Genomic DNA, 11,291 nt, shown 5'->3' with positions numbered 1-11,291 from the left:
CTACTTTAGCAATTAATTTGTAGACAACATTACTAATTGATCTAAACTCTGATACTCTTTTCGGGTTTTTTACCTTTGGAATAAGGGAGATGAAGGTAGAATTTAGAGATTCATGAACCATACCTAAGTTTAATGCATTTAGGACAATAGAAACAACATCCTTACCAACAATATGCCAATAAGTTTTGTAAAAAATGGGAGACATACCGTCAGGCACCAGAGCAATGAGGGGAGCCATTTATTTGAGAACTAGAAGTACTTCATTTACCTGGTATTCACGGCTTAAGGCAGCACTTATGTCCTCTGTGATCACTGGTTGCAAGCCCATGAGAATTTCATCAAAATGACTCGGATTTGAGGTTGTGAACATGTCTTGGAAATAAGATTCCACCACTTTGCCCATTGCCTCTTCCTCTTCCACCCATACTCTGGTCCCATCTTCCAATTCCAAAATTTGGTTGTGTTTATTTCTTTGGTTTGCTCTATAGTGAAAATATCTAGAATTTTTATCACCTACCTTCAACCAAGCCGTACGAGACCACTGTTTCCACATGCATTCTTCCTTGCTTTTCAATCGTTCAATCTCAGTACATAGCATTTGCACACGAGAAGGGTTTGAAACATACCCACCCGATTCTTCCATTGCCTTCAACTCCCTCAATTTTTTGGCTAAAGAAGTATAGACTTGCCCAAAAGAGTTTTTGTTCCAGGCTTGCAAACTGTCTTGGACTGAACCGATTTTTTTGTTGAAACCCCATACCAAAGAAGCCAACCTTGCTAGGTCCCATGAATCCTGAATCACTCTTTCGCATGAACCATCCTTAATACACATAACCTCAAATCTAAAAGGCCTACCCCTCCTGTAGAATTGCTTGAACTCTGAATCCGTGCATAGGTGTATCGGTTTGTGGTTGGAATGTAAGGCATCCAGGTGGTGGATTCGGGAGGTGGGAAATCTCAACATCCAATCCACTGTGGCTACACCCCTATCCAAGCAGATCCAAACATTGTGAGCACTATGTCTCCTATTGCACCATGTAAAGGGGTAACCATTAAAGCCCAAGTCCTTCAACCTACAATCATCCAATGCATCTCTAAATAATTGCATTTGTCTTTCAGGTCAGTCAAGCCAACCAAGTTTCTCTTCGCCCAACAAAATTTCGGTAAAATCACCTATACAAATCCAAGGAAGAGTGTAACGACGACTTAAGGCCTGTAGCAAAGACCATGAGTTTTCCCAGCTGGCGATGTCGGGGTCACCATAGAAACCCGTAAACTGCTAGGCGTCATCAACTCCATGGTCCACAATTGCATCAATATGGTTCTCAGAATAAAACTGGACATCCACTAAACAATCTGCTTTCCAAAGTAAAGCCAAGCCACTGCTTGTGTTTACCCGAGGGACTACAAAAATGTTAGTAAACTGCATCTTTCTTCACCCAACAAAATTTCATTAAAATCACCCATACAAATCCAAGGAAGAGTGTAACGATGACTTAAGGCCCGTAGCAAAGACCAAGAGTTTTCCCGGCTAGCGGTGTCGGGCTCACCATAGAAACCCGTAAACCGCTAGGCATCATCAACTCCACGGTCCACAATAGCATCAATATGGTTCTCAGAATAAGACTGGACATCCACTGAACAATTTTCTTTCCAAAGTAAAGCCAAGCCACCGCCTGTGTTTACCCGAGGGACTACAAAAATGTTAGCAAACTGCATCTTTCTTCCAATTCTTTCCAATGTAGTTTTCTCAACTTTTGTTTCCATCCAAAGAAGCATTTTGGGATCTTTATTACTCACCATAGCAGCAAGCTTGTCTTCTGTTTATAGGTTCTCAAAGCCACGACAGTTCCAACTAAGGTAACTCATTGGGTTAGGGGGGACTGGAAACCAGTCTTCACTTGATAATTTTCCTTGTCATACGACTCACAAGTTTCCCTGTGCTGTTTTATTGACCCGTCCATCTGCTAAATCCAACCCCGACCTCCTTTCTGAACTACCTTGCATGGGAGTAGCATGCTGCTTTTTGTTGACCACACAGACTAGCCTCTTGAAAGACTTGAGTGAAACAGGGATGCTTGGGGAGCCTACCATATTTGTACACTCACGTAGAGGAGATTGTAAATCAACTAATGGTGCATGGTTTTGTGATAATGGTCAGAATACTTGGGAAGTTCTTACTAAACCTAAACGACCATGCATGAGTGGTTGTGACCAGAATTATCTAGTAGAATGTGATGGTGAGCTCTTCTCGGCAGGGGCGTAGCCAGGAATTCGTACTTGGGGGGGCCAAGATCATAATTCATAAATTTATAAATATAAAATTATCAACTTTGATATATTATCATACTCTTAAATATTAATGGAAGTACAAAAGGCAGTCTATTTTACCATACACATACAAAAAATTGCATACTATTATTTTAAGCACCATCAACCCATCATTATCCATAATATTGAAAATTTTCATATTTTTTAATGAATTAGTCAGCTCCTAATTTCAAATTAAAAAAAAAAATGATGATATGGAAAGAGATATAATATATTATCATATAGCAATACAACAAATTGAACAACTTAATAAACAAAGCATATTCATAAAACTAAATGACCATTATCATATATATAAAAAGCATAAATCTAAATGCCCATATGATGTTGAAGAAACAAACAAACCTGAAATACTAAGACACAAGAAGAAGTTGGAACTGAAAGCAATTATGGAATATTTTGAGAGTGAGGATTATTGTCTATTGGATATTTGGATTGACAACAAATCATTTGGACAATTGGGAGAGCTAACTAGTATTTTATTTGAGGACTTTGAGTTATCTATTGGACTAATAAGTAGAGATCCTAGAAAGAATTGGGGGGGCCGATCATTATTTTCCAGGGAGCCATAGCCTTTTACTTATTTTTTGCTATCAAGCTCATAGCCTAACAGTAGAAGAAATCAAAATTTTGGGGGGGGCCAAGGGACAACATAGCTCCGCCCCTGCTTCTCGGTATTTGTGGGTGATATGAGAAAATGGGTACAGGTTTTCAAATTGAATGAATCTAAAATGACCTGGATCAGAGTAGAAAATTTGGGAAATCATATGCTTTATTTGAGTTGTTCATCATCCTTTTCTATAATGGCAAAAACTCCTGGAATGGAAAATAAAATTTACTTTCCTATATTCTGTGGACAAAGCATGGTCTTCTTTTCACTAGAGACAAAAAAAAAGTTTCATTCCTTTGAAGGTAAGGATGTTGATTTTTATAGCTCAAGGGAAAAGTTACATTGTGGCCGGATTGAACCTAGGTGGTGCTAGAGAATTCTAAAGAGATCATTCAGGCGTGAAATTAAATGCCCTAGCCTTTTCATTGTACTATGTCCTTCTGTTCTTATGTTAACTACGTACGAGTAAATTATCGTTCATGGTAATGTTTCAGAGTTAATTTTTATTTTTATTTTTAGCTGAATGTTAACTTAAAATATGCTCCTTTTCTTTTGAATTTGTTTTGATTATAGAACTAGAAATTATTAGCAACAGATTTTAATTGATCTTATTAAAAAGTGAATTTTCTCTTGTGCAGTTGATTGAAAGATTAAATCTTGCATATCCTAATCGCATATTAGCCTATCCCAAAACCAAACAACAACACATATCAGTCCATCCTGAAACCAAACAACAACACATATCACATCTCTCTCTCTCTCTCTCTCTCTCTCTCTCTCATGAATCTCATCTCATATCTCTTCTTTATCTGACTATCTTGACATCTTCAACTCTAAGAGTAAAGAGTGAATGTTTGTGAATATCTTTTCTTTATTATAAATTTATATTATAGGTGTTTGAGTATGCATTTGGTATTGATTGTGTGCGTTATTATTATTATATTTTTGTGAATGTGTGTGTATAATATAACTATAATATAATTTAATAATTAAGAAATATAAAGAATTTGTTACACGTGTGTGGATTGTGATCATGTTAAAATAACTTTTTGTTATTTTTTTGTGAGAAAATTTTTGTTATAAAGTTAATGACTCAAGACCAAAAGAAAAAAAAAAGTAAAGTTAATGAAAACTTTTAGAGCATACAGTAGTAAATTTTTGTTTTATATATATATATATATATATATATATATATATATATATATATATGGGTTTTACTAACATATATCTTTAAGGCATAAATTAGTAAACCATTTTATAAAACTTTTTATAGAAAGATGAAAAAGTTGATAACTTTTTTAATAGTTTTTTTAATTCTTCATTAAATGTTTCCAAAAATGAATGATTAATGTGTACTCCAAGAGCATAACTTAACAGGACCATATATATATATATATATATATATATATATATATATATATATATCAATATTTTTTTTTTTTGATAAGTACCAATCAATATTAAAAAATAAATTTTATTCTTGGTTTCTGCATAATAGACAATAAAAAATTGGAAATCCTTTTTCTTTTTTAAAATTCGATTATGAGAGGAATTGTTTGTGTCGGAGGAATATGCATCGGGCATCTGAACCTCACAAGCGTATGAATCCCGCCAACTATGAGAGTACTTCTCCCCTGGATAGCTGATTTATTTATAAACCAGCTTATAAACTTAAATAAATAGGCCCTAACACTAATGAAGAAAGAATCCTACGACCATAGTTTCACATTGGAAAAAGAATTAACTTATCCGTATATTATTGAGAAAAATTTTGGAATATAGTTTCACATACACAAATAAGTTCTAATCAACAAAAGTCTGAACAAAACTGATTCATTTAACCAATGAGATTAAAGAATGTGATTATGCTGTGCTCCATGATAGAATCTCCATGAAACAATACTGGGTTAAATGGTAGTGAAGTGAGTTGAACAAGGTCATTGAAATTGGCATGAAAAACAAGTTATTATTGCTTAGACCATGAGGATTGGTGTTGGTGAGTCCCTTTCAACCATTGCCATCGTTCATGTTGGTGGTTGCCATGTGCCTGGTCTAAACGACTGCCCAGATCCTATTGGCTCTGACGACCTGGAAACAAATCAACAATGCAGAAACATTTATCATTGGAAATTTGTTGCATAAAAAACATGGCCAGTGAACCTCCCTTTTTTTTTTTTTTGGTGATAGGTAACATGGCTAGTGAAATCATTGTAGTTAAAGATGTAGCATTAAGTTCTAAATTTCATGTGATTGCTTTTGATGGACACAACAAGAGCATCAACAAGATTTTTGTCTCCTCGTTAATTCATGTCTCTAAGGTCTTGGCTGCACCATGCATGCACATATCAGGAACTAAGACTAGTGAACTTACTGTGGTTCTGGTTTTTCCTTCTCTGCTGCCCTCTCTTTAGAGTTACTGTAATTGAAACATAAGATATGAGATATAGGTAATAGGTTGCACAAATAGAGCTTATATTGTTATATGCTGAGCATAGAATATTCAAAAATAAGATTCTATTTCTTCTATATTTGCTTTGAAACATTATCTGAACAAATTATAAAGTAAGAAAATAAAAAGGAAGTATGAGTTTTGAGGCAGACCAAGTGAGAAAAATTAGTGTTAAAAAGCAAATTAGGGGGTAAACCACTTTATGCAACCATAAATTAGGAAGAAAATGAGTTGAGAGACATATGGGAAATACAAACTAAGCCAACTGGCTGCATTACATAATTGCTATAATGCTTGACCAGGGCAGCTTTTTGTTATTTTATCCTAGTATAGTATAAACAAAAATATGAGCAGACGCACCTCATGCCATCCATTGCATCAGATGCTTCCTCAACTTTGTCACCTTTGAAAACAACCAACATAATTGGAACATTGTAAGCACCAAACCATAAGTTTAATTGAGAAGAAAAAAAATCATAAAAATAGTATAATTATAAATTTAAAAAAAAAATTAAAAAAAAAAGTTTGAGAAAGAGATTTTATAGCTTCAGAAATACGAAAGTCAGTTTTCTGCTCTAGAGAACCAATAACACTAAGAAATGGAAGTCGCAAGCTCTGATAGAAGCTTAACTTGCATAGATGATTCAGATCATAGTAACAAAATCCTACCACTGGGTCCTTTATGACTGCAACTTATACAATTCAACGTTTTTTAAGGACGTTTGACTCTTTGAATCAGTTTGGTTCATTGGTATGTATGGTTCAAGGTTTTGGCTGATGCTTCATATTTGGCTACTTTTTACAGCAGTATGGGTTGGGGGAACCACCTTACTTATCTTCCCTAATAAACTGGTTTTTTTAATTTTTTTGATAAGTATCTTCCCTAATAATCTGGTCCCATCAGATTACTGATTTTTGAGCTCTGAAAAAGAGTCCATTACTCTGTTATCTTTTCTTCTGAAACTTACATTCTACTTTTATTGATAACAATAGCGATCACATTTGCTAGAAAAAGACAAAGTGATAACTGCATTTTTTTTTTAAAAAAAATCACAAACCACACCATTGTATCATATAAGAAAGTTGACAAGGAATTTAACACAACAATGCGGTTCTGTATGACACTAGTTTCATCTCCTGACTTAATTACACAGGTAAAATGGACTTGTAAGATTTGACACGCTATCTGGCAAAGAATACAAAGTGCACAACATACCAATGGGCCAGACCTATAGGCTGAAGGTGTTATCTAGCATGTCCTATTTCTGAATAACAATTTTTTTAAAAATGCCCACATACATGCATCAGGACACAATTACAACATTATTTTGAGTGGTGAACTAGGAAACATGCATGTGGAATTGCGTACGAAATTGCATGCAAGTTCACTTGGGAGTCCATCGTGACAACAATTATCTATATTTCAGAATATGTCTATGACTTTGACCAGATCACCATTATAGAATGTTTTAATAACAAAGCTGATGAGTTGATATTACATTGAAGCGTTGGTCTGGGTCATTTTAACACAATGACGCAGATCCTTGATGCTGTTTACTGAAAGTCTTCACTTAATGCAAGAGTTTTGTTTTGTGAAGATTACAATACCTTCTGATGCAGTTGGAAATTGCCGAATGAAACTTTTCAAGTCTGGACCTCCAACTTGACCTATATATATGTGGTATAATTATCAGTTATTGATAAATATTTTAATAGAATTATCAAAAAAATATTTTTATAAATAGCTAACCAGTGCTGATGGTTTTGCGTGTAGCCCCTGCTTTGGCTCTCTTTTCCTCCTCTTCTTTCTTGAGAACTTTGTGAAATAAAAAGAATGCGGGTTAATGTCTCTGTATAATGCTAAAAAATGATAATAAAGCAGTCCAACTTAAAAGATCTTGATAGCAATTCTTCACTAAACCTTTCACAATAATATAGTCATTGTAAAGGATATGATGTTAGGAGAGAGCAGAAACACATTAAACGAAACAAAGGGGGAGAGAGAAAGGGGGTGGTCGCAGGGGATAGTTGAGTTTTCATTATATTAGCGCCTTCTACGTATTGTACACTTCTACTAAAAATACAGTCCAGTTCTAAGATTTCTCCCACATTTGAAGCTTATGGCACCATTATCATAGATTCAAAATAATTTAATGTTGGTGGTTTTAATATCTATGAAGCAATCATTTCTTATACTATATAAAAATAGGACCAATATTCAATTAAATATAAAAAATTTATGCTAATGAATTTGTTCCATCTTTTATCTATAGCACTAGAAAGCAAGAAAATTACCCAATATGTTCATAAAATAATAAGAAAAAGTAGATGCTTTCAGTTTTCAAAATCTTGTAATCAATCAATGAGTAACAAGGAAAAAAAGGGTTTCTAGCATAGTTTTGTAATTGACACTATCATTAGAATTTCAGTTTTTTGCCACTAACCAGAATTTCGAAGGCATTTTTTCATGATAGCCAATTTCAAGATTTTCATGCCCTGTTCTAAAATTTGAGTGACACTTTCAGGAAAATTGCAAATCCAAGACAATTTTGGCAAAAAGCTTACTCTATTAACCATCAGTCATATGGAAATTAAAGTATTAAGGCTTTTTTTATTAACCATCAGATAAATGATCAACAAAATATTAAGGAGATCGTTTGCTAGAAAGTAGCAGAAGCAACAAAACAGAAGAGTCAACTGCTATTAGAAGTAACCCATACGAGCAACATTCAGTCTAACTTGTTCACGCCTAGCTTCCAGTTCCATCATTTCCTGAAGAGGGGATGAACAGAATTGTCAAATATAGTGTAGCATTACTAAAAAAGAAACGTCTCTTTAAGCAACTAGAAAAGGTGTCTACATCTAACACACCAAGGACATCCATGTCACAAATTATTGTCACTGGAACTTTTTAGATGGACCAGAAATTGGGAATAGAACTCTATGGTAATTACTAAGCACTCTTCTTTTTCTCCAAGCCAAATTTCTAGGGTCCATGAACACATTCTTTGGATTTTATGGCCAAGGCAATAGGATCTAACATTACATTTATTGAGGGGAGAGTAAGTTCAATTACTTTTTCCAGGATCATCAATTTCATCTAAACATTAATCTCTCAAGAGGCACCAAAGAAAGAAAAGGAAAGAAATAAATGAATGCATTCCAGGGAATAATTTCAGTCAACTTGCAAGCAAAATTTTGAAAAGATAACATGTCAGTAGCAGGAAATTCAAGCTAGTCAAAATTAGCAGTCATCAGTAGGCTGCTTTTTCCAGATAATTTGTGTGTGTGCGTGTGTGTGTGTGTGTGGGAGAGAGAGACACACACACACGCACACACACACAAAGTCACTCTCTAGGTGTACTCTTCAGAGCAAGCTATTTAAGAAAATGTTCCCCCTTTTTTGTTTTTTCCCCTTAAAAATAAAAAAGGTAACCAATATATTTGAACATCACATTACATTAGGAACTGAAATCTTACAGATGTGTCATTGGTCTTGTCAACTTCAAGACAAAGAGTAGTTTCTAAATTACCTCAGCGGTTGGAGCGCTTTTGCGCTGCCCATTCAGCCAACATACCCATTCAACTACAGCAAGCAAAGGGTAAACAACCATTAATTAAACAAACAAATGTAAGCCTTTCTTGCACCTAGTTTCCAATTAAAACATACATAAGATTTTTATCTATTCAATTATAAATTGTGAGCAGTTGTTCTAGTTTAACTGATCAAACAAAGACAATACCTGATAGTGATAATAACTAAGCACACAGTAACCAAGAATTTGGAACTTAAAGGAAGTAGAGCTTGCCTAAAACCAATTACCTGGAATGGAAGTTGGGTCCTTCTCTCCCTTGAATACCACCCATCTTTTCTCTTTCACTAGCATATCAATAAATTAACAGAATAAGATTTGCACATAGCAAGGTGAATTTAACAGTATAATAATAGACACAATTGAATTATCACTACAGCTACGTATCTTTTGAGCTAATCAGAGTATCACACACTCACAATATAAAACCTTGACTTCATTTCACCTCCAGAATGTAAGATTTTAATATTTGCGTTGCATACACAAAGAAAAAAAGACCTAAATCATCTCAGCAAAAACACTTGTACAATATTCATTATCATAACGGAATCGACTTTCTTGGGTCTGGGGTTATAGTAAAATTTACAACTACAAATATCGACATTTTCTATTTCCCTGCATTTTGTCAAACACCAAGTTGGCAACTTCAAAGATAGAGTGATGGATCACAATAAGTTCACACCTTAAGAAATTTATTCAATTTATGGAAAACAAAGACAACCCAATTGACAAATACAAGTATACAGCACAGTAGAGTCCAGTCCACAAGTAATTAATGCAATTGGAGCAAAACCCATGATACAAAAGTGCACATACATAGTGAATAACAAATACCGAAATCCCAAAATAATGAAAAAGCGACTAAAGGATTGAGATTGAGACTTGAAACCCACTTACTGATACCATCAATCTCTTCTGTTCTGACGAAGTATTGGTTGCCCGCTTTGTCCATCCCCATCAGAGACCAATTTCTTATGTACCCAACAATCCTAGTAAATAGCTTCGACATCTCTTACTGAAAAAAATAAAAATAAAAATTCAAATGAAACCCACTGTTGACATTGTCTTCGTCTTCCAAGAATGGCAAACAAACGGTGAAAATGGACGCTAAGACGTGTGAAGTGGGAACTCTCTGAATGCTACAATAAAGTCGTTTACTGGGTTATGGGAAAACCTTGTTTTTTTTTTTTTTTTTGATAACATAAAACCTGGGTTTTATTTTGTTTTGTTTTCTTTGGTCTTAAAAAAACTGGGTTTGGCAAAAAAGTTTTTTTCTTATTCAAATAAGTAATAACATTGGAAAAGGTGCGTGAGATAAAAAGGTACGAGAGATATTTAGTGCATGCACTTAAAAATTAAAAATTATTATTTAAAAATATGTGTGAAAATATATATAAGTAAAAAAGTATGTGAAAATCACTGTAAGTTTCTTTAAAAAATCTTTTTTCCACCCTCCGTGTGTATTTGTTAAAAATACTTAGTATTTTTTTTAAAAAAAATTGTTTTAGAAAAAGTAGTTTCCAAATAAATTCTTTTTCCATTCATATATAATTTTAGTCAAAAAAAAAAATTTATTAGAGGGTTTGACTTGTTTTAATAATAAATATAGATAATATTATAATTTGCAATGTAATGGGTTGGAAATGATAACTTCAAATATGTTTAGAGCTAAATTTTGTGCAAATTTTTCCATTTGAGCATGGAGAGTTGTTATTTGTATAATTTCTTTCACACAACCACAAAGATTATCTTTATTTAAGCCAATAATGCGTAACCTCAGTAATTATATTAAAAACAATATTTGTTAAATAATACATATGAATAGTATTATAATTTGTCACATAATAACTTGAAAAAGATAAGTCCAATTATGTTTGGAGCTAAATTTTGAGCAAAATTTTTCCATTTGTCTTGAATTAGTGAGCATGGAGAGTTATTATTTGTATAATTTATTTCACACAACCACAAAGATCATCTTTATTTAAGCCAATTATAACGCATAACCTCGGCAATTTTATATATAAAAAATAAAAAACATTTGCATCACTTGATTAAATCTATTAGATTTTAACAAGAAGATATTAATACAATATTAGATTCATCATAAACTTCAAATTTAGGGGGTTAATTAGTTTTTGTTGTTGATAATTTAATAGTATAATAGAAGATAAAAATTTGAACCTTAGACCTTTCTATTAAAAATACTAGGAGGTATTAATTGAAGCATAATTACAAGGTTGTTGACGAGATTAATTGTTCAATAATCACATTAAAGCTTGAGGATGTATTTTTTTATTAAAAAATAAAA

The 11,291-nt window shown here is 33.4% G+C and overlaps 2 protein-coding genes across 3 annotated transcripts; both read right to left on the bottom strand.

Moving 5' to 3' along the window:
• Positions 1–238: 238 nt before the first annotated feature.
• On the bottom strand, positions 239–1,108 carry LOC126695855 (uncharacterized). Its single transcript, XM_050392655.1, has one exon. It carries the CDS (start codon positions 1,106–1,108, stop codon positions 239–241), a length of 870 nt encoding a protein of 289 aa, XP_050248612.1.
• A 3,561-nt stretch (positions 1,109–4,669) lies between these two features.
• On the bottom strand, positions 4,670–10,224 carry LOC126694585 (uncharacterized). Of its 2 annotated transcripts, none has more exons than XM_050390941.1 (9): positions 9,877–10,224; positions 9,214–9,270; positions 8,924–8,976; positions 8,111–8,162; positions 7,141–7,206; positions 6,999–7,058; positions 5,751–5,793; positions 5,313–5,357; positions 4,670–5,029 (listed from the first exon to the last, which is right to left on the bottom strand). In XM_050390941.1, exons 1-9 carry the CDS (start codon positions 9,887–9,889, stop codon positions 4,966–4,968), a joined length of 453 nt encoding a protein of 150 aa, XP_050246898.1. In that variant the 5' UTR covers positions 9,890–10,224; the 3' UTR covers positions 4,670–4,965. The 2 variants fall into 2 exon arrangements, with proteins under 2 accessions (XP_050246898.1, XP_050246897.1); XM_050390940.1 differs by having other exon boundaries at positions 9,881–10,221.
• Positions 10,225–11,291: the final 1,067 nt, after the last annotated feature.

This window comes from Quercus robur, chromosome 8 (assembly GCF_932294415.1).
Source record: "Quercus robur chromosome 8, dhQueRobu3.1, whole genome shotgun sequence".
NCBI classification, from domain to species: domain Eukaryota; kingdom Viridiplantae; phylum Streptophyta; class Magnoliopsida; order Fagales; family Fagaceae; genus Quercus; species Quercus robur.
Note: the sequence above shows the minus strand (reverse complement) of the source record. Positions and strands in the feature narration are given on the sequence as shown.

Coding starts and splice junctions, on each gene's coding strand:
- LOC126695855 (XM_050392655.1), bottom strand. CDS start 1,108: ATGCAATTATTTAGAGATGCATTGGATGATTGTAGGTTGAAGGACTTG.
- LOC126694585 (XM_050390940.1), bottom strand. CDS start 9,992: ATGTCGAAGCTATTTACTAGGATTGTTGGGTACATAAGAAATTGGTCT. Junction 8,977..9,213: donor GGACCCAACTTCCATTCCAG/GTAATTGGTTTT, acceptor TGCTTGCTGTAG/TTGAATGGGTATGTTGGCTG. Junction 5,794..6,998: donor ATTTCCAACTGCATCAGAAG/GTATTGTAATCT, acceptor TTGTTTTCAAAG/GTGACAAAGTTGAGGAAGCA.